General features: G+C 38.8%; 1 protein-coding gene across 1 annotated transcript in view; it reads left to right on the top strand.

Annotated features, from left to right (window-relative positions):
* Positions 1-3,816: 3,816 nt before the first annotated feature.
* kcnd3 (potassium voltage-gated channel, Shal-related subfamily, member 3) overlaps positions 3,817-24,661 on the top strand; it is a 91,244-nt gene continuing 70,399 nt past the window's right edge. Inside the window, exons 1-2 of the mRNA XM_033969385.2 lie at positions 3,817-4,013; positions 4,782-5,961. Coding sequence (XP_033825276.1) covers positions 4,859-5,961 — 1,103 coding nt within the window. The 5' untranslated portion in view covers positions 3,817-4,013; positions 4,782-4,858. The remainder of the gene's footprint in view (positions 4,014-4,781; positions 5,962-24,661) is intronic.

The raw sequence follows: 24,661 nt of genomic DNA, 5'->3' as shown, positions 1-24,661 counted from the left end.
GCAGTGTTATTTTCGGGTCTCTCGTGAAATAACAATGATGAAATGATGAAAATACTATTCAAATCAACATTAGTAGACCTCTGTAACTTATTCCTTATACAGGCATAGCATTTTAATATAGCAATGAGTGAAGTTATTGATGTACATTGAATTTAAGCACAGTCCAAAAGACCAGTATAAGTCTGAGAAGTATCTGTAAAAATGCTCATGCCTCTGAGTTTTCAAAACAAGTCCAGCTATTGTTTTGCAAGTCCAACTTATAACAGTTACAGATGATTCATGTATTATTCTGTGTGTGTGAAAAGAGATAGATCTAAGTCAATGCCTTCACATTATTCATTGCAGTCCAGATTGAGTTCAAGTACAAGGGAAAAAGAGGTGGTACAAGGATGATGGTATAGATTTAGGAATGGCTGTAAACTAAATCTAGTTTGTTTCTTCGGGGCGACTTGAGGAAGGCAAGAATTGGCAATGTTAATGTCAGTGCTGTATCGTCAGATAATTGCAGAGGGCAGCTGACCATAAAATCCAGCCCACCTTGTTATTCACTGACATTTGGATTATTGGAATCACTTACAGACTCAGCACTGGAAAAGGCCAGTCTGTGTGTTAGTATGTGTATGTCAATGTTAGAGATACATTTTGAAGTACCACGGTGCTCTATGACATTTTTAAACTTTAGGGATGCATTTTACAAATTCAGGTATTTATACTGTATTTTCAACATGTATTTTTATGATGAAATGCTTTAAGTGAGGGTAATCAGCATTTGCATCTGCTAAAGGACTGAGTGAATTGTTTGTATAATAGAAGAGATGAGAATGATGGTAAGTAGTGTCTTAAATATGTTCTTTAGTGATAAACTTTATAGTCTCTAGTAAAGTAGCTATACAGACTGTCAATTCATGTACCTATAGCACATACAGCCAACTACATGTTTTGTACATGATATAAATTTTTCATATTGCGTGCAGGTACTGTATAGCTCATGCTCTGTACATACCAATAACAAGTAAGCTCTGTTAGCTGCATTCGTAGTGCATGACCTTATTGATTTCTACAATGAACTGGTATCCAAGGGACACTATTCCAGATGAATCTTTTAGAAGTGCACAAACGTCTCTTAAACAATGATCAGCAGTGGTAACGATGTAAAACCAATGCAGAGGCTGTAACTATTCACTCACACAAAGGGAGTCATTATGGGCTTCATTTTCATGTATCTTTATTTATACAGGGAGAGCCCAATGAGAGTACTCAGGCTCTTTTTCATGAATGCCTTGTTAAAATATATTTAAAAAAACCCCAAAACAAATAACTATATAAGTCCATTTCAAACATTAAAAACAGGTGCAGATGTGACCATAAATGTTTATCACCAGATGATTAAAGTGTAGCACCAATGTTCCCAGTTTTGCATGTCCTTGAAATGTATTCCATTTTGGGAAGTAGTAAAATAACTATAAGCTTTTTTCCCATTTCAGTTCTTAGTTTTTAGACGTAGACAGTCATGAGATATTGTATTAATAGTCCTCGTGTTAAAGTTCAACATGAAAGTGAGATATTCAGGCAGTCTATCAAGTAATTCCTTATAAATACATTTTACACAGTGTTGTTCTATTGTGACAAATAGAGCTGGCCAACCTACCGGTACTTTTTCAGAGTGTACAGTGATGGGTTTTAAATTCATCACCTGTTATGAAATGTCAAAGGCTCACAGGACAGCAGGTAAATCAACTAAAAACAATTCAAACATATGTTGAAAGCGGTTGACCTACAAAGAAATGCTATTACCAGTGTGCATTATCCTTTAGGTCAAAGATCCCCAAGGATGCCTGCGGGCAACTGTTGGCCCTTATAGAGTCATGTGGTTGCCTGTATAGCTAAAGATGGCCCACTTAATCAGAAATATATTATAATTTTGCACCTAAATTATGCAGTGGCTATCTATTTATTGTCTTACTTATATTGTCCTCAAATGTTTCGAATTGAAATATACTTTGGTACAATGTCCATCCATAAATTTACAAGTGGATAGAAATGACATTTTAAGAACAAAGATACAGTGAATGTCCTAAACAAAGGCCAGCTAGTAGAAGAGAAACAACAGACTACCATATATTTTACACCTATTTGGACCAATAGTGCAAGAGGGGCCGGAATATCCACATGGTGCATGGGTCAGGGAGATCAATCATCTTGTTGGGCAGTGAGAGCTCATACATCTTTGCTATGTGGGGATTGTAATCTATAATCCCTTATAAACAAGAAAATGACAAGGTTGGCAAGTTTCTCAATGGCCTGGCACAAAAGTAGATCTCATGCCAGTGCCATATGAACCATCTCCCACTCTGAGGACCTCAGGGACCAGCCTCCTGTTGGTGCCAAGAGTCAAGACTAAACATGGAGAATCAACGTTACAGATTTATGCGCTAAAACCCGAACAGTCTTTCTGAAGATGTGAGACAAATAAATCCAGGCTGAAAGATTATTATCTGAACTCTCTTTTAAAGTTTTTTTTTTATGCATTTATTTGCTTGTATTGTGATTGGATGCATGTTAAGACCTTTATGAGTCAAGTGTTTTTCTGTACAAAGTTGTTCATTGCAGCACAATTTTAACATCACTAATTCATTTGAATTTCAGTTAGTATTAACGTCAAGACACAAATCCTACTTTTCTAAACACAGAAGCGTCCTGTGGTGAAGTATTTACATTGTAATAAAGGTCCTGACATACTGTGAGTGATTATCTATCTGTAACCTATTGTCTGCTGTCTGGTATTTAAATGTTGATTTATTTTAGGACGACTCGGCTAATTTCCAATACACAATGAATTCAGCGGGAAGTGCACCTCCACAGATAACTCAAACTAGTCAGGCGGCTCCATGAAAAGGGCCTATTGTGCTCTACAAATAATCTTGCTTTGCCTATCTGGTTGTGTATGCATATTTTAAGTAACCAAAACACTAAATGCAGAGTCCATTTGAGATCATTTTTAAATGTTTGTACTTGCGTGAAGCTCTGAGCCGAGTATTGCCAAACTGTCTCCATTAATCCCACCTGCAGTTCTTATGTCTATAGACACTGTGAGAGATTTTCCACTGCCTGCTTTGACATAAACATACACATGATGATGAGCAGACCCCGAAGACACCAGGCCCCTGGAGAAGAATGCAAACACATTTCAAAGCTCAAGATCAGAAGATAAGCCAGTTTACTACTATCTTTAATTGCAGCCATAAGACTTGTTATATAAATAAAATATGTATGCAGGTTGTCTACTATCTTTCATATAGGCTATTATAGTAGTCCCAGGAGCCAGCTACTTGGGTGATGGCCAGTAGTGATTTAAATGCATGCAATACAAGTTCTTATGGCTGACAAACCACATAATAAAGCCTTTTTAAAAATATATATATAATATAATATGTTAAGAAAAAACAGAGTTTGATTAGTTTAGTAGTCTATTTACCACCATACCAGTCACGCCCTAGCCAGTCTCTTGTTTAATTAGGATAGTTTTGTAAATTGCAAATATTTCCATAAGTTTATTCTGTGGTGATGCTGCCAGATAATACTATAAATGTTTGTGATATAATTTTATGAGTGTGTAACCTACTTGGTACTCGCCATGAACGCAGTTTAGGTCCACATGAGCCGTGCGCAGTGAGCGAATACAAGAGAGGCAGAGCGCGCTCCTCCTCCTTCGCTTCCTTCTCTCAGTCTCTGCTTCGACCAGCGCCACTCGTCCCGAAAAAAGCCGAGCAGAAACGGCACGGACGGCGGACTCCTCTCATCATCAGCCTCGCATGATGGAAACTGAATTTAAACAGCTGTGCTGCGTCCGTTTACGAGACTTAAACGTTTTGATCTCTGAGGTTTTGAGATCGTAATTCATTCAAGACAAATAACTTGTTTTTGGATTTTTTCCCACTAATAAGCCAAGCTTCGTCTTGAACAAAATTTCTTTGAAGAAGACTGCGTTTCTGTGGATGGATAATTTGGTATCGGTGAGTTTTGCCAAATGGAGGCTTGTGGGTCATTTCGCTCACACTTTATAAACGCTGCGTTTAGTTATCCACCGGTCCGGGAAGTGAAATGGTATTTAGGTCCTTAACTGTCACACTCAGCCTGTGTATGTCTCCCGTATGTCCACATACCAGTGCCAAAAGGCAGAGATTTTTCCAAAGCTGTTTATGTTGTTTTATAGACTAATGATCAATAATGCTGTTTCCTCTGGTGATTCAACAGGTTGCACTATGGTCAAATAGATCTTTGTATGTAAGACTTTACGGAATAAATAGACATCAATTACACAATTGTTATCATTAATCTACAAAACCCCCGCAATAAATCAAATCTGTGGCTGTTCTTCAATCATCCTGATGTAAAACGTATAGTGAGGTGTCGCTGGGGGCTGCCTGTAACAGAGTAATACAATAAAGCAGGTCTAGGAAATCTAACCTCATCCAGTAAAGTCATTATAGAGAAGGCAATGCTTATTGGAAATTGCACTAAATGTGCATAGTATACTACAGCTTTCTTTATCAAATAATAGTTTTACTATTGTGCATTATCAACGCCTCTGCTTCAGTGGAATCAAGAGTGAAGTCCATTAATGGTCTGTTCTTTTATTGATATTCTCACCTCTCACTTGTTCAGCTTCTCGCTTCCAGCTGTTTTTGTTCACACATATCCAAACAATTGTGCAATGAGGTTAAATTTAGATTTGTCTGTATCTTTGTCCTAAATCTCTGTGTCTGTCCTCTCTCCTGCAGATGGTGACTGAGCTCAGGTCAAACTGGTTGTGAAGGTGCTGGACTTGTTCCCCCCTGTGCCCCAGGCCACACACAGCATGGCGGCGGGAGTAGCAGCATGGCTTCCCTTTGCCCGGGCAGCGGCCATTGGCTGGATGCCTGTGGCCAACCTGCCCATGCCAGTGGCACCCGCTGAGAAGAACAAGCGACAGGATGAGCTCATTGTGCTCAATGTGAGCGGCCGGCGCTTCCAGACCTGGAAGAACACATTGGACCGGTACCCTGACACTTTGCTGGGCAGCTCCGAGAAGGAGTTCTTCTACAATGAGGAAACCAAAGAGTATTTCTTTGACAGGGACCCAGATGTGTTTCGTTGCGTCCTCAACTTCTACCGCACTGGTAAACTCCACTACCCTCGATATGAGTGTATCTCGTCCTATGATGAGGAACTGGCCTTTTTTGGCATTGTCCCAGAGATCATCGGAGACTGCTGCTATGAAGAGTATAAGGACAGGAAGAGGGAGAATGCTGAGCGCCTCATGGATGACCAGGAGGACAACAAGGATGCCAAGCTTCCCAACATGACGTTCAGAGAGACTATGTGGCGAGCCTTTGAGAACCCCCACACCTCCACCATGGCCCTGGTCTTCTACTATGTCACAGGCTTCTTCATCGCAGTGTCGGTCATAACAAATGTGGTGGAAACTGTTCCCTGTGGGTCTGCCCCCAACCAGAAAGAAGTGCCATGTGGTGAGCGCTACACAGTGGCCTTTTTCTGCATGGACACGGCCTGTGTTATGATCTTTACAGTGGAGTACTTGATGCGCTTGTTCGCAGCCCCCAGTCGGTATCGCTTCATGCGCTCTGTAATGAGTATCATTGATGTGGTGGCCATATTGCCCTACTACATTGGCCTGGTCATGACTGACAATGAAGATGTGAGTGGTGCGTTTGTGACACTCCGAGTTTTCCGCGTGTTTCGTATCTTTAAGTTCTCACGACACTCGCAGGGCCTGCGGATCCTGGGTTACACTCTGAAGAGCTGTGCCTCAGAGCTCGGCTTCCTGCTCTTCTCTCTTACAATGGCCATAATTATCTTTGCAACCGTCATGTTCTACGCTGAAAAGGGTTCAAGCTCCAGCAAATTCACCAGCATCCCAGCCTCCTTCTGGTACACCATCGTTACTATGACAACACTCGGGTAAGAGATGACACCTTTTTGTCTGCTCTTTGTGTGTATGCACGCACTATTCGCCTCAGCGTGAGTGTGAGTAAATGTTTGACTGATCTCAAATGTGTTTCTGTCTGCTCTGATGACCTAGAAGTTTTTAGTTGTGAACTGCTCTTTTTAAAACATGCTGGCAGCTGAATGAAACTTACAAGCAGTTTCAACGGCCATTGTCCTTCCAAAGCACTGTACTTTTTACTGTTAGATTTTGGATTCTGCAGACAGACAGGGCCGGGGTTTGAATTCAATCTTTAGAACTTTGTTCATACCTAGTATGCTTCTTATTGTGGTTTGATAGTTGACTTGTTGGCTACGGAAAGTAAGCACAACCCCTAGCAAATGAAAATAACTGTGTTGCATAATTATTTACTAGGTCATCATTTATGTTTTGCATATTAACTCTATTTCTGTGTGAGGATGTTACCGCTCTGGGGCCATTTCCCTGCACAGCTACAACCTGTTTTGTTCCATTTTATTGCTATCATATATTCCTTCTATCATTTTCAGCTATGCCTGGCAACACAAATAGATCATTAATTTCACCCTGCATGCCTTTGCTTTCACTTCAGTGTGATACTCCACTATTAGGACTAATGGTAATGTATTTGATGTGCGTTGCTTGTAGTGGATAGGCCTGTGCTTGTGATTCAGACAGAGTTGACAAATTGCGGCATCCTGGTCAGACTCATGGAGGCCTTAAATGGCTGAGGGCCCATAGCAGTGACACACTTGGCACATTGTCACTGCCTTTCACGGGCAACTTCAGAAATCTGATGTTTGGCTCTGAAATGGATCTTATGATTTTCCAGGGTAGAAAATAGCCTGTATATTACTGGCAAAATAATATTACTCACATAGAGGAAAAAATCCTTAACAAAATACATAGTACATATATTGTTTTAAATAATAACAATTTAATTTGCTACTATTATGGCTGTAATGCAACAACTTCTTCTATTATATTTCTGAAATACTATTATCATTACTTTTATTAGTATCCTCCTCGTACTTACTGCCACTACAATAACAGTCAAGAATCGTTATGTTCATAAATTCCATGGAATACCTTTTCTTTGAAGAAAAAAAATAAAGTTTTTATCATTACATAACAACATTTTATAGTGCTTATTACCAAAGTGAAAATATTTTTTTCTGAATATTTTTTTCTTTTCTTCTTTTCTGGTACCAGTACAGTACATTTCTGTACTGTCCTGGTACCTATACACGGTTCACAGCCCTAACTGCTGATACTGCTTTTAGTGTACTATCACTACTTGCTCTCCTTTAGCAAACTGGAAGCACTCCAAATAATACACTTATTTACACAAAATATTCTGCTATTTCACACAAGGACTAGGCAGGTAAATAACTCTGGCATTTTAACCACCTATTTGAGATATCTTTCTTGCCTCATGTGACCTGCTCTTCCTAGTGAAGTGAGACCTGAGCTGCTTACCTGCTCTCCTGTTGCATCGTGGGTTGCTGGGAAGCAGTTTGTGTGCTAAGAGGATGCTAGCAGTTCAGGCTAACCTCATCAATAAAGCTAGGCCCACAAGTGGATGTCACATTGAGTAATGGTGTGGTCCACTGCATCTGCTGACTAACGTAAACCCGCGTGACATTCTGCTTCCAGCTCATGGTCGACATAATAAACATTTATATACAAAATATAATGTAGTCCTAAATGTGCAAGTGCCTATTACATTTGGATAAAAACACCGGACAAATAATGACTAACAAGGTTTAGTTTGTGTTTGCTATACACAAAAACACAATGACACAGCAGTATGCAATCGAATGAATAATAACACATAAACACCGGAGAGCTTGTCAGAACAAAAAGAGGGAATATGGTTCGAAAGATACTGAATTTAAAGCTGCACTATGTAACTTTTCTGGTGAAAGGTCTGCTACATGCTTGTCTCCATGTTTTGTCTTGATTGTTCCACAGTATGGCATTGAACATATCTATCTCCATGAAGCCAAGCATGTAACAGCACAAAGCCTAGTTACTGGTCAGATCTATAGAAGGGCAAGCCAGAGTGCATGTTTTTTTCAAGGAATTTCTTAAACATTCAATAGAAACAAACTTTTCTGACCCTAGCTTTTTGTGATATTGATAATCCTCTTAGGAAAAATAGTTTCTGCTCTGATCCCCCTTTTACTCTTGCCTGTAGTCTTATTTCCCTGCTGCTGACAGTGTAATCTACACTGAGACTTTCATATCATCTGCACTGTTATGTTTAATTTACTGCTATCTTGTACCTTAGCCCCAGTATTAGTGGTGCACAAGAGGAAAGAAATAAACACCATGTATTGTACCACCCATCTATTGTTTATAGCTAACAAAAATGTCATGTCTCTACCACATATGGCCATACACACATTAGGCAAAACAATATTGTAAGAGGTGATTTCTTTATGGCAACAGTTAGTGGGTTGGATAAAACAGTCAATGCACCTCTTGTCTTAGATTGAGTCGTAATGTATAACTTTGGTTTGGTCCTGGTCTAGTCCTGGTTTAGTCCTGGTCTAATCCAGTTTAGTTCTGCATTAAGTCACAGTTCAGTTAGTGGTGGTCTGTTGTGGGCTCTTATATTTATCAAAAGGGGTGATGCCTATAGGTAGTGAAGATGATTGGTCTCTGCAGCTGTGTAGGATCTTGATACTCCTGATGTTAGAATTCCCATTGCAGTGTGCTCACTAGTGCATTCATAGCAGGTGGTATCTAGCCAGTATACTTTGATTACAAAAAGTGTGCATAATTCATTTTCAATAATGGCTATCAATCTGAAGGTCATTAAAATAGTAAAATCATATTCTTAACAGAGAATTAGGACTGATGTGGAAGGAGAGGTTATATAAAAATATCCACACCTCTGGAGATGTGGCTCTTTTCTATTGAACTATCATCAGCCGCTAAACAGCTTACCTCAAATCCTGCAAATGAAAGGCAAGCAGGTGTGCAGCAGCAGGGCTCTGACTAAATTGTTTAGGAAATAGCACCCACGAGGGGTTGTATTTTTCTCAGGTTGTTAAACAAATTGATTTTGACCTTTTGAATATTAACTTCCAGCAGCAGTCACATTTGGATAAACCTGTGAGATGACATTAGAGTCTCTTGAAAATGGCTTATTTCAACAGGTCGAGCTGCGTTTAAGCAATGAAAGTCATATCTATTTCAATGTATAGACATCATTTATTACTTTTCTTAAAATTGTTTGCATACTTATAACTTTATTTGGACAAAAATTAACACAAAAATATGTTGGAAAAAAGAACTAGGTGTTTTAGAATATCACAAAACCTCGGCCATTACATTTACTGTCATTTATCTACTGCATCTATGGTAAACAGTGCCAAAGTGGTTACCAACTCGTCTCATTTTCAATAAATGTAAACATGGATTGGTTAATATCTAAACCTACCAATACAGCAAATACAAACATGAATATTTGCCAAATGCACATGCCAAATGTGCAAGCTTTTTTAAATAAAATGTAATCACAACCACAACAAACTTATAGGCATGCGTAATGGCTAACAACATACTATATCATTAATCTAGGTTATCAAACCCTGCACTTGATTCCCTCCCTGCTCTACACCTCTGCACAGTGCACTCTTTGGGCTGGTATCTGGTATTGATGTGAACTGCAGTGCTAGTTGTGTTGCAGTCATTAGTGTAGCTGGCTCAGGTATGATTAATATCCTTATCAAAGAGCACTTTCTTTTGATCACTGCTCCTCTCAGATCAATGCACAAGTCTCCCTCACTCCCACACACAGCCCTACTGCTGCAGCTAAGAAGACTGCTGCAGATCTGGATATCACTGGAGAAATGTTAAGTTGTATATAGGGAAAATGTCCTCAAAATGTTGCCTAAAAGAGGGAGCTGAAAACCATGAATTTCAATCTGCCTATTGGTAGTCACATTATTTCACTCTCTGCTGTTCCTTAATTGTTTGCTCGGACCCCTTTTGATATGCATACCAAGAACTGTATGTTGTACTTTTTTTTGTACTTTTTTTTTTCTTAAAGAAGGTTAAATCTTTATGCTTTTACATTTTAATCTCCTACTACTGTAACCTTCCCCCCATGTGATTATGGGCTGGTTTGCTAGACAATAGGCAGACAGCATGTGCAAAACAATGATCAATGCAAATGTGTGAGCATTGATTTGGTCAGGACACACAAACGTGGCAGCCGCTGTTGGCACTAATAATTAAATGTCTGATAACAATGTTGATTGATTGTATTCCCCATAACCACATTTGTCTTTTTAGGTATCCTGAAATAAATTGTACAAGCTACTGTACAAATACATTACTATGAGATATTAGTTAGTAGTTTTTGTTACTTTATTAGTTTTTACATACTGCAGGCTACATGATGATGATAAATCCAACAAGACAGACAATTAAGACATCTATGGTCCTTAAATCTCACAAGTGATTTTAGCAATTGTAATTTTGGCTTTATTTCATGAAGTCATTAAGCTTTAGATCATCTATTTTGGCCTCATAATTACCCCTGGATTATGTCAATTTAAATGTTTCTCACTTCTGTTCAATCCCTTCACTTTTTGATGCAGCCACATGGAAGCTGCCTTCAACCTTAAAATGGTTCCTTTAATATCCTGGCCCCCAACTGAACCAACTGATATCACAATGATTTATTATCACAGTGATGCCAAAGCATTTATCCTGGGCTCATGGCTATCCAGTCAACTTTGACCTCTGAGCTTATGGCTCTCCTGTTGTGTTCCACTCCACCAGCTGAAAAAAGCAGAAAACAGGTTCTAATACAGAAATGTCAGTCGATTTTGAGCAGTCTTATTCCAGCACTGTAGGGACACTCACTCGGGGGAGGCGGGTGCAAAGTGCTGGGATGGTGCAAATCCCAATGACATGCAATGTAAAAAAGCATTTTGAGATAGTCAGCACAGCTCATGGCTTAAGTCTAAATAAATCTGGGTAATTGTTTTCTAGGTCTCAGTAAACAATGGTCTAATCTGTGCCACTGTTTACTGTGGCCCCATTTAAAAGCAAAGAGTCTTTTTTCCCAGCAGAGCTCCAAACTAACAAACCAAACCTGCTGCTTATTTAAGACATCATAATATATGGGCTAAATAAATAACTTTACCCAGATATACAGTTCATAGTGTGTACTACACGTTTATTAAAAAAAACAACAACAATAATATTTCAATAAGGACTCATTTTATTTGATCAAATAACTTTGAGCTTGTAGCCTATAAGTTTAATCAATAAAAAGCTATTAAACTAATTTTGGCTTCAAAATCTAGTCAGAGTGAGAGGTCTGTGCCTTTAAATGTCTTTACAGTTCACTATAGTACAGAGTGAAACCTCTTACTTTCAATTTCAATAGTTCATCTTTGACGTCTTTTGCCATATAGTTCCATTTTCTTTTCAACGACATCCTTGCTGGAGTAACTATACGCAGTGTGGAGGATCTACGGTTTGATGCTGCCCTTTAAAGAGTAAATACAATGTCTCATTCACAAATAAATGAAAAAAGCCAAACCTATGAGCTCTGTGGTGCATTTATCTCTGTCAATCAGAGCACGACCTGAACACATTGGCCAAAGCCGCTCAGATTGGCTTTAATGGTTTGTGCAGAGGTGAGGGAAAAGTGAGTGAATTAATGTTTTTTTTTTCTTTTAGTTGTCAATTAAAACAGTGTGTTCTATGTTATTTAATCCTTGGTTATAATGGGGAGAGAGGACACATGAGAAGGGATGTGAATCTAATGAGGACCCAGTTAAATTTTAGGTGGATGTGCCTCCAGATTGGTTGTACTCTGGAGCCCTGCCCAGGCTCTGGGTGCATGCAAATGTATGGACTGTGTTTGTACAATATATTAAGCCTAAATGCATGTGGCTGCTACCACTATCAGCAGAAACATGTGTAATGTTTTAAGTTTCAGTCATATAAACAAAGACTTGATTCATAATTGCAACCCTACTATTGATCTTTCGATTTTTGGTTCAGCCTGACTTGGGACCCATTAACTGAAAATAACGTACTACATACTGCATATAAAGGAATACAAATTTGTATTGTGTTGATGAATGCAGCTACTATATACTGTATCTAAGCAAAGGTTGGTGCTACGGGTACCATTTATGTTTTGTGTCAATGTGAACCTGTCAATACCCCTGAACATTCTCAAGTCTTTGTCTGAAAAGAGTCTTTTCAGATGCTCAAACATATTGCACACTGTTTTCATACCACATTCTGCGCTGTTGGCCATTTTTAAAAGGACTTATTGAGCTCCAGTGCTTTTGTGTGGAACCTGTGGAACCTGGCCGCTTTATAAAGACTTAGGGGGTAGTGTGTCCAATGTGTCTGAAGGATAATTGACAAGGAGAGTCTTTGACCAAGATATTTTAAGCACCGTTGTTCCTCCCACTTTCATCATTGACGCGCCATGCATGCAAATTGTGGCCCATCAAGGGACACTGTGTCCTTAGCAACTTCATTCCAGCGAGTGCAGGGACAAGTGATTGGAGTGATGGGATGGTTGAGGTATTAAGGTAAATACAATAGATCAGAATGGGAAAGACAGAAAAGATACTTAACATGCTCACCCTTCAATAAAAAGAAGTAAAGACATAAACTGATGAGGGAAAAAGAACAATGTATTATTCAATGTTGTGGTTGTAAAGCAAGTCTTACTACAGCAACTACAACAACTCTTATTACTGTGGCGACTCAACATAAATGTCATTACAACCAATAATTAGGATAACATATGCAAATGACAGAACACCGCTTGTGCATATGACCTCTTGAAGCCACATCACACTAGGGCCGCTCCACCAGTTCAATTAGCATCTCACTCTTGAGAGAGGAGCCTGAAAATTAGGCAGCAATTATCAGCTTCCGGGACATTTAGTTGAAACCTGAAGAGCTAAAAGCAACTGCTTTCCAAGTTTAAGATGAGCTAAGGCTTTACCACGAAAGAAGCAACTTCACAACATCACAACAGTCACACACAACAGTCACAAACTAATTTTCCGTTCTTCCTTGCTTTCAAAATAGTTGGGACTGTGTTGGAATAGTCAAGTCACTTACAATGAATGAATGAATGAGTGAATTAAGATTTCCTAGCAGTTGTGTAATAAAATATAGACTGTATAAAGAAGCGGACTAAGAAAGTGTGATGTCACCTATAGTGTTCAGCGCCAGTCACATGAAGCTAATTAAGGCTAGCAGTTATAGGGGTGAATGTGGAAGTTCCATATTTGGAATTCTGACTTCGAGTATCATATCAACCAAAGAGCCAATCCGGAGCAAGGCTGTTGAAGGTAACGCCCCTTCCCACACTCACTGGTGATTTATCAGGGAGCAGGCCCTTACCAACACTGTCAATCAAACCTGTTGCCAACACTAGCGGGAGCAACCTTGGAGAAAGAAGGCGCCTGATTGGTCTGTTCTTAATGTTTATATCATGAGATAAACCATAGCAGGATCGTGTAGAGCGGGTTAATATTAACACGACCAAAATGATGGGCCTGACAGCAGCAGGTACAGAGAGAGGAGCAACAGTTTTTCAATAGAAAGTGAGTTGGAGCCAGAGTTGATGGAGCTGAAGCGAGCCCAGGTCCATTACCTATTTGGAATGTAGCGGCTAGCAGGTTAGCTATGTCCATTTATGTATACATAGCTATACATACATAGCTATTGTTTACTATGAATAAAACAAATCATATTTTCAAAGTGTCAACACTATCCATACACTCTTCCTCTGTTTATTATTCTGTGTTTGCAGCTGTTTGTACCCCAGCCCAAGACAATTTTTTTCCTCTAGGACAATTAAGTCAAATTCTGATTCTGACCTGTTGATTGCTATAAGAGGAGCATATTTTAGGTTATATTTAACCGTATCAAACTTTTAATGTACATATTAATGTCCTTGTGTAAGTGAGATTTGCGAAGCCTAATGCAAACAGTTGTTGAACAGATAGGATTGGTTCTCCACTGGGAGCATGATGATTACAGCGTGGATAATGGGGGCTTAAGCCAATTTGAATGATTGTTCTCCAAACTGTATATGTAGGCCAAGTTATAGAAATAAATCGCCTATCATTTCCCAGTGGAGAGAGTGCTAACTGCTGTCTGGATGGCTAGGATTAATCTCTTTTTCACATTTTCCACCAAGGCTTCTGAGCAGGTAGACGTCGTTGTTCCAGTTTTCGCGCCGTCTCTCCCTTGTCTGTCTGTCTTATGTTTTTATCTTTTGATACACACACACACTCATATTGTCTGCATACTAGAAAACATAAGGAGTGTTTGGCCGTGCTTATCCAGGGGTGACAAAAGCAATTGTTGTACAAGACTAAATCTGAGGGGATTAATATGTGTTCGGGCACATTTGCTGTGTCTGTGGGCCATGTGTGAATAGGGCTTGAACAGGATTTTGGCTTTTTCTTATATACTGACATGCTTCAAAAAACGACTTGGTAAATTTTAAGTGGTCTCATTTTTATATAGTGCATTTCCACCTTCTAGGCACTCAAAGAACTGTACATCAACAAACCACTCACTCACCCATTCACTCACACATTCATGCATCAATGAACACAGACACTGAGGGTGAGGTGGGTCAAGTGTCTTACCCAAAAACATAACAGCAGTATTCATTTGTGAGAGCTGGGATTGTACTGCCAACCTGTGGGTCTGTAGATCTGACGGCTCTACCGATGATGTTTATCAGTGGACAAACGCTTTACCAACTTTACTCCTTCCTTAAATCCTTTCTGTGCAACCACAATCTTACAGAGTTGGGTCCCTTTATAGTGTACAATACGATCACAATGAAAAGTAATCTCTATCTGAAGCTATATAAATACAAAAGCTAAAGCTACAAACTAAAATCAATGAAATGCCAGCGTGTCAGCTGTTGAAAGGAACATGGGGTAGTTTGAAATGGATGCTCACTCAGTGTGTTTAGGTTTTGTGTTAGATATTATATTTTGTGAGCTTTCCAAACCACATTATATTTTTCTTTTGTTTTTCAGAATTGTGTTTGTACAAATTGCGGCGCATATGTCAAGCTCCACAAGTATTGTCAGTACAAGAGACGGGGACATGCCCTTCATAAAAACTACACATCAACTTTTTGATCCAGATGTCTTTGTGGATTATCCATGCTGTGGGATTATGGCCGTCTGACAGCACTGAGAGCCAGGAACAGCATAAAAGTCAAGTCATGGCCTATAACACCATTAATAGATTTCAGTAAGCCCTTTTCCTTTCAGAGGTTGACTGCTAATATTAATTCAATCTCTGGAGTAACCTCTCGTCTCCCAGTCTGTGCAGTGAGATGCACGGCCATGGTCCACTGGTGTTCAATAAGAAGTCTACTCAAAGGATTTTCATTGGAGACAATCTGAATTATGCTTTAATCTTATTAGCATTGAATTACCACCGCATCAGTGGCCCGACACTGGCTCATAAATCCACCCAGTTTGTGACGGATATGCAAGACAGGTTCAGAAATACTTTGCAGTATTAGAAATGCTAATGAAATATAGCTCAACAATAAGGGAGTTATAATAAATCAAGTCTGATGATTTGTGAAACCCAACAGTTAAAAAATGACATAACTGATAAAAAATGAATATTTACACTAAATCTGAAGTGTGTTCAATGTGTTCACGTGGTTGTAGTTTTTTACTTTTTACTGTAGAATACGTTCATAACAGCATTGCCAACTTTCATTCTCTGCACTGGTCTCACTTTGTGCAAATAATTGCTTGAATAATATTGATTTCAATTGAGATGAAAAAATATTTTCTTTTTTTCTGCAATTGATCCACCATCAGCAAGCACAATGGTAGTCTAACTGTCAGGATAAGTGGTGGGAATGCTTCTGCTAATTTGAGCCTGGGATTCAGTTTTCACTTCTTTGTTTCGCACTGACATCGTTGTTTAGTTCATTTAGATGTGGTTCAGACAAGTTTATAGTCGCTCTTTTGTGAGAATGATTATTAATATTCTGCAAAGTTATCTTAAGACTTGTTAGTTTTCCCCAGACTGTGATAAAACCTGCATAACATAGGGCTGACAGTAGCTCAGTTGGTAGTTCACTAATTCTGGGCTGGTAGTTCAAATCCCACTCTCGACATAAACATTGTTTTGTCCTTGGGCAAGACACTTAACCCACGTCGCCTCCAGTGTTTGTGTATGCTGGTGTGTGAATTTGTGTGCAATTGGGTGAGTGGTTCTTTGATGTAAAGTGCTTTGAGTGACTTGAAGGTGTAAGATATGTCTCATGCCTCTCTTTATAACTATATGGTTTAATGAATTATCTCCACAAGTAGATCAAACTAAGACTTTAATCTACTACCTGCAAAAATCCCTTTTACGGTGTTGCAAACCACATTTCTCAGTGACAAACAAATCACACTGAATGCTCCTCAAGGGAAAAAGCATTTTAGCCGTTGCAGAGGAGATGGTGCATAACCTTGGTGCGATAAACATGCCTCCATACACTTGAGGGACAATCAAATGTATGTGCAGCCATAAGCAAATTGATTTAGATTCCTTTCAAAGGCACCCTCTCTTTGAGCGAGATATAACATAACCTCCATGTAATGTAATAGAGTGTGCCTTACATACAGTACAGAGAAGTGGGCAGGATGAGCACAATATCAGGGTGATTTTTTTGGAAGGAGCATAAATCAACCGTTTCTGCCCACTAGGTGTAAAAGAAATGTACCAGTATAAATCTTACTTATTTTGATGTTTTGTAGAGGTAATGAAATCGGAATGAAATAAATGTTTATGGATAATAACACAATGCATCCATATATCTAGCAGGCTTGGATACCATGAGCTTATCTCCTCACCTCTACTAATTCAAAACTTGCTCTTTCAAGCACTGAAATCTCATCTGTACATTTGTCAAAAGAAATGAGTGAAGCCCCTCTTGGCCTGATTTTTGTATCTGATAAAGTTAAATTAGATTTTAAATGCTTTCAATAGAAGCACATTTTTCACAGCTGGCTGGATATTGAAAACACCCATTGAATAAGCACTATTCATTTGGTTTACAGTAAATGTTCCATTTGCCGAGTGATGGATTAGATGTTTGTTCTGTTGCTTTTGTAATTAGAATGATAGCATAAACGATGGTGTCAGCCCATCGATGAATGCTGACGTTAATCATCTTTAAATGAAGCCACTTGCAAATAATACCCAAATGTTGAATATTTTATTGTTTTAAAATTACAATTGTCACAGAGAGACCAGGACAAAAATGATCTTTAATATGGGATAACTGAACTGGACAGTAGAACGGGGATAGTTGCTGTATCTTTTAAACAACAACTTTATATATTTAACAATCATACTTTTGCCTACACCACACCCTGGCCAGACACTAAATAATATTAAAACGCTAAAGTGTTTTATTAAATGAATTATTTATTATGGAAAACACATATGTCAACCCAGCTTCCTAACCTCCCTAATGACTAGTGTGGTTAATGGGAGCTGGACAGTGATGATAGCAGAGGGCTAATGTGTAGATATAGATCAGCCAGAGGTGATGGATGCTGTGGTCAAGTGCTTTGGACCAGAATGGATGTTCGCGGGCCAGGTGGGACAGCCAGGCAGCAGGTGGTATGCGACAAGAGCAACAGATGCCACCAGCTCTGTTAAATGGTGGCTTCGTTTATACTTATTTCATGTTGATTTGGTGAAAAGAAAGCAGAACTTTAAAATGGATTAACTATGGTAGAAAAGAAGCAGTATGACCACTCAGTTGGGAAGTATAGAATGGATTTTTTTCGTGTGATCTTTTGGTTGGGAACATATACTCACATATGAAGCCGCAATTTGAAATACAACAATTGACAAGAGCTCACAAATATGTAGAGAAGGCTTGCTGGATTTCATCAGTTTGTATGTTTTTCGTACGCCTGTCACGATAAGTACTATATCGACTTTTTTCAATACATGATAGAAAAAGTCCCAGTATTTATTATGGGTACATACAGTACAGACAAGTGGGCAGGATGAGCACAATATCAGGGTGATTTTTTTCAAAGGGGCATAAATCAACCGTTTCTGCCTAATTGTACTAGTGTGAAAATTGTTATAAGTTTTCTGTACCACAATAAGGTTTGAGCTGTAGTAGGCCTGTCACGATAACGAATTTTGAACTGCGATATATTGCTGAAGTATAGACGATAAACGATAATCTTCAGACTTTTTCAGCTCAAGTCTTATCACATTGCAGAAAGAAATAACCACAAATTTCCCACTACTACAAAGAAATGTCCCCATGATAAGTACTGAACCCCAAAAATGATTGTTCCATTTGTAATATTTTGAATGATAAGCTGATATAGTAATTATTGCGAGGATTAAACTGTAGAGGTTTGAAGTTGAAAATACGACTCATTAGAGATGCAAATTCTGTTTTTGTTTTTGTTTTGTTTTTTCACAATATTGTACATTTAGGATATATACCCATTTTGATAACCCTGCTTTAGAGTTGTAAATAGTTTTATCATTTACCCTCTGTCTTTTCTTCATCAATATACCGTACTTGAAAAACCATCATCATGACCGTCCTAGTTTTAGGCTTGGTCCGATTACCAGGTACTGAGAATATTGTCCTTGTGAGTGTCCCCTTTTCACAGATTGGAGCTCTTGTGGGGATAGGTCAGAACCATTTGCTCTACACACAAGGCATGCTGGGAAACAGATCCAAGCCAGATCTGTATGCCACTGATACCAATACCAAAGCTATATGTTCACAGATGGCTGTTTTGTACGGTGCAACTGTTCCATTGGACACATTTTGCATCTAGCTCAAAATAAAGCCTTTCTATTATACATTGATCATTTACCCATTACACTTTGCTAAGCTGCATGCATATTTTGCCAGCTGTGTTCAAATATCCCATTTGGTTCCTAGGACAATTAAAGCAACATCATAATTTTACACTGAAATATTTATAGTAATGAATAAGGGCGTGTTTCTTATTCATTGACAGAGATCTCTAAAATTAGAAACAGTGCTGGCTCTTTCTTGTCCACGGGATTATATTTGCTGTGTACAAGAACAAAACAAATGTTGGTGTGTTCTGAATGCACACACACTGAACAGATTACACAGCAGCTGCAGTCAAACAAATGAAGATCTATTTGTCATGGTCACACAATGCAGGTACCGAGGATATTTATTTTCCTGGAAGGCTCTTGTCACAAATACCTATGTACAATTGGTTTGATCGTCTAATCAATAAAAAACTAAATTGTGTCAGTTTAAAGCTGGCTGTGGATAAGAGAGATGCTGACTGTATTTTCTGTACTGTTTTATATGCAAAAATATGAAATTGGCAGAGCGCCGTCTACCTCTTAAGCCATTTCAGAATTTGCGTAGGCTTGCACATATACTTCGATAAGCAACTCACACTTGTAGTTTTGTATTCCCTTCCTGCCTTAACAAAATATCCAATATTTACTTTTTAAATATTGAGCCAAAGTTCCCACTTAAATATCTTTCTGTTTTTACAACAATTCTGTGCTAAGGCTATTTTTAGATAAGCCACTCCCATCCATTTGTCTATTTCCTACTCAAATTTTACAAAATAGCCAAACTATATCTGGATCTTCATTTTGTTGAAATGTGTAAAAGGCACTGCCACACCCAAAGCCCCATGTAAACAGCAACATGCTGCAGCCATCAGTGACAAGTCCCCAGCCCTCCCAGGGTCTCTGACTGGATCCATTATTGCCGTGCTGTAAGGCTGCTATTTTTAGATTCTTTGTTCTTGATTGCCGACTAATCTTGAAGTGCACTGGTGTGGAGGGAAAAAGCAGCTGCCGTGATGTTGCCATTCTGTTTTCAATAAGGCTAATAGAATTGTGTAGGTTTTTAAATAAAATTGTGTTTTTACAAAGAAGAAGGCGACGCTACACAATAGAATAATTTAGAATTAATCAGTGGACCTCACAATGGGATAATGGCTAGACTTAGACCCAAACATGACCCTTTACTGACTTAAAAAATACCCATTATATAAGAATAACCAAACTAAAGCCTCGGTCTATGCTTAAAGCACTCGATATTAGAGACCCAGTCCGCACTGAATGATGTAATTGTGATTAGAGCGGGTCCAGGGGACAGTGCAATTCATTGAGGCGTTTATGAGGGAATGATAGAATAAATGCTTTGGTAAGTGGGGGGCAGTCATATTGCTGTGATTGATTTGATAGTCTCATAATCCAATATTAAGTGATCATGGTCCCTTCAGTGCAGCCTCTGAACGGTAAAGGACAAAGTTGTATTTAACTTTAAAGGCTGTAAGTTTAACTGAGTGAAATTCTGATTCACTTTTTAATCTTTCTCTGATAAACCATTTTATTGCATGTGACACTTAATGTAGTGTTCTTGAATCCCTCCATTATGTGCACATCTGAAATAAAGAGGCTTCATTAAAATGCACATGTTTGACTTCTGCTTTGCCTCGAATTTGCATGCATTATGTAAATTCAATTTTATCCAAATACAACAATCTGAGTTTTGAAACTTCTGCAAAGTGAACACAATGTTGCCCTGTAGATTGTCATTTTCTCTCCACTAAAATGTGACCAAATCTCCATCCTGGTTTGACCTGTGTGTTGTGTGATTGTCAGCGTCTCTTTCCACCGATGATGTTTTGATTTTGTTCCACGAGAGGGATTTATTGATTTCTGTCATTCATTAATCTAATCTATTACCATAGTTCTTTACAGACCTTCCAAACCCCAATCATTTTGGGATTAGCGGATGATTGAATGGCTTTAGAGCTGTAATCCTGATTTGATGTAATCATGATACGATTTTGGTGGCTGCTGTTTCCATTGTGAACTCCATGTAATTTCAGCACGTCTAGTTTAGGATGCTACATATGAAAGCAATGCCACCTTTGGCTGCGGGAAGGAAAGTAAAGATTGAGGTCAACAGTTTTCTCTCCTCTTTGATCTGAGCAGCAAATACAGCTACACTGGCAAATGGTACTTTTATCTCTCCAACAATTTAACAATGCTTCCAGAATGTTATTCATGTAAATGAGATGAATATGACTGCTTCATACTTGATAAATTGCTTACAACTGAGCAAAGGCAAAATCCATGTAAGATGGCCAATGTATTGATATAAATCTAAACTGAAAATAGAAGTTTATTACTATCAGTAGTAAAAGCTTAAATGGTCACTTTATAATAGCCCTTCCCTATTTCCTTTGACTCTCAATTTCAACACTCTTTATATCAAAGAGCATTAAAAGAACGCACACTATACACCACTGCACACTGATACTGAGCAAACGATAGCGATGACAATAATATAATTTATGGAAACATGGAAATCCATTAGAAATGCATTTCAGTTGTTGTTCACACAAAACATCAATGCAGTGTAAAATTAAGCACAAAGGTGCAGAAATATTTAACCCCTTATATTAAAGATATACAAAATTCTGTTTGGATTTGCTTTTTGCAATGGTTGTGTTGCTTATATACTTAGTTTTCAAATTTTCTAAAACAACTACAGTATTATCTACGTTTCCATATATCTGCCACTGCTACTAGTGAGTCATTGGCTTTGACTGAATGTAGGAAGGAATGGCACTTGATGTAAAAGTACAATTAAAAGTTTGGCTAATATACAAACAGGATGCTTTGTGATTCCGAAAAACAAAAGGCTTACCATGGATCCTAAATGCTCTGGGTGTTGTTTTAAAATAGTTAGCACAATATTAGTTACTGCATCTCACATATTCTTAATCCCTGTGTGTTTCTCCAAGTGCCGCCTTTATGATGTGCTTTGAACACCTATTGGCATATATCACACATAGGGACTAAAAATAGCCTTCCTCCACACTCTCTCCATCACCCCCTCCCCCTGTGATTTTCTCTCCATGCTCGCAACACATCTTTTTCCCTCTGTCTCTTCCTCAGCGCCTTCATATCCATTCACACACACATTTACATACAGACACAATAATGAGCTGCCTTTTAAGGTGTTAACTTCTGCATGTCGCAAATGTATCAATTAGAAGACATGTCGTTTCAGAGCGGCGGAGATGAGTGTGGAGATGTAACTCCCGTTTTCTCTGCTTCTTTTATTACCTTTGTCTCCCATGTTTCTTTGTAACTATACACCCATAAAGCGTAACATCATGACCATTATGACAGGTGACACAAGCCTTATTGTTATTGCAGCACCTGTTAGCAAGATATACTGGGAAGCAAGGGAAAAACGTGTTGCTCTTTCATTAAAGGGCCCACGTTATGCCAATTTCTGATCTATGTTATAATGTTGTTTTCTCATCACAAACATACTTGCAGTTGCGTTTTGTTTAATTCAGATGTTTAACACATGAATCCTGCATATTTAAGACGTGATTTGTCTCAAACAGAAAACACTCTGTTGCACCCTGTGATGTCATGTGGTAATAAAGGAAGTGCTCAACTGTGTTTTTAAGCTCTATACACCTTCACTAGAATCTGTCGTAATGGCAGGTGCAGGTGCGGACAAAGGAGTGCAGACTCGGGGCAAGTTCACAGTGTTTATTCACAATTTGTGCAGAAATATAAGTCAATAGTTCATAAGTCAAACGGGGAGCAGGGAGCGGGAGGCAGACCAGGCGGGCGTCGTGCAGAGCGGGGACGGGAAGCCAGGACCGGAGCGAGGACAGGAGCGGAACGAGACCAGGGCGAGCCGAGCAGGAGTAATCCAGAGAGCGGGACCCAGGGCGGGAGACAAGGAGCTAGCCGGAGACCAAGACAGGACAGGAGGCGAAGACAAAGGGTGGACTGTTCCGGAGCTGGGGTGCGGAGGCAGGAGCAGGAACGTTGACACGCGGACGGTCTGGCACCGAGTGTCTGAAGTTTGTCCATCTTAAGCTCCGCAGCAGGTGGAGGTGATTGCGCTGATGCGCTCCAGGTGGGCGTGGGAGGAGCCAGCAACTCCGCCCCGCTCCAGGCAGACAGGTAGGGGAGGGGGAAAGAACACAGGAGGACAGGAAATGCAAGCATCATGACATAATCATTTGGATAATTTCAGCCCTAAAAGTTCAAATCTGTACTCAAGAAAAGGTCAAATGTAGCTGTTAAACTACTGAAAACTACTGCTGCATGATATCACAAGGTAGAAAAGAGCATTTTGAGCTTTGGAGATGTAGTCAGACTAATAATAAAGGGTTATTCAAACATGTGTGAATGAAACAAAACATAACTCCAGGTATGTTTTTGATGAGGTAACAACATTCTAGCACTGCTTAAAGCTCACAAGAGTCATTTTTGCCTGATATAGGACCTTTAACTCTAGTCTGGATAAATACCCTATTTAATGCAATGTAACGCATAATCATATGTAATGATTTAGGATTAGGGTTAGACTTCTTATTAGATTTGACATAATCCATTGCATTTGGGTTATATGTTATTGCTGGTTGTTACATAGAGTTACATTGTACATCAGTAGCATTGCGATTAGATTTGCAATTTATACTTTAATAATAGGACTCTGTTCAAAGTTAACATTTCGGGTCCAGAAGAATTGACAAAAAGACTAATGAACAGACACACATTTCAAAACATGTTTGTACACATCTAAACCACAGGATTAGCAGTTTTCATGCACAATAAGACAGGGGATTTTGCTGTTTTTGGAGAAAATGATGGTACCTTTGCCGCCTTTGTGATTTGCTAATTTCGTCCATTTAAATAGCTATCTCGATTCAATCATGATTAATCTTGCAGACCTAATTGTGAGTGCTAATGCTGGTTGTGTGATAGAAAGGTATCAGAATTCACAGTGCATCCCCATTTTTTGCGTAGTCGTTGGTTATTAAATCCTTACTTAACTTTATATTGTTCCGCAGCCGTATGAGTTTAATTACAGGGCTATACTGATAAAGCCTTGTGCAGTAATTGTGTTTCTTTTATCATTCTGATCCACTGCTAGGACTAAGTCAATTTAATCAAATGCTACTGCCTGCATCTGGCTTATACAAACACAGCCATTCTGCGTGCCTCCTCTTTACAGCAGACACCTGTTGTGGCCAAGATCGAATGGCAGTAATGATTAATATGTCCACAAAGTCACGCACATTTCAGTAAATAATTGTGAAACCAATAGCATGAAAGAAAAGACCATATGTGAACATAATCCAGACATAAAACTATTCAACGAGGCTGTAGAAATTCTTGGTTGACTAAACAGATGCCTTGTGCTTCAATTAATTGACAAAAATTGGGTGTTACATGACAAAAGCTTTCAAAATGATTCAGATCTTTCACAAAAACAACTATGTATACAGAGAAGTAGTAACTAAGGCATTGTACTAAGACCTATAAATCAGCTAAATGGCAACAGGACTGGAGCCTTACTATCCAATAACACACTTTTTATTCTTAAGACAAACACATATTTACATAATTGCATGCAAATTGATCAACTAGATGTTTTTTTAATAAGGCTTGAATTATTCTTTCTGTCATCATACTTAAGTTTATTCAAATGTATTGCTTTCTCATTTCAAATCATTGCATCATTATCGTAATTGGTTTTATGTGCTCTTTGCCAAACTCAGGTCAAGCAGCCATCTCAAATACACACATTATTGCTGGTTGGGTTCAGTC

The sequence above is a fragment of the Periophthalmus magnuspinnatus genome, chromosome 7 (genome assembly GCF_009829125.3).
Source record: "Periophthalmus magnuspinnatus isolate fPerMag1 chromosome 7, fPerMag1.2.pri, whole genome shotgun sequence".
Taxonomy (NCBI): domain Eukaryota; kingdom Metazoa; phylum Chordata; class Actinopteri; order Gobiiformes; family Gobiidae; genus Periophthalmus; species Periophthalmus magnuspinnatus.
Note: the sequence above shows the minus strand (reverse complement) of the source record. Positions and strands in the feature narration are given on the sequence as shown.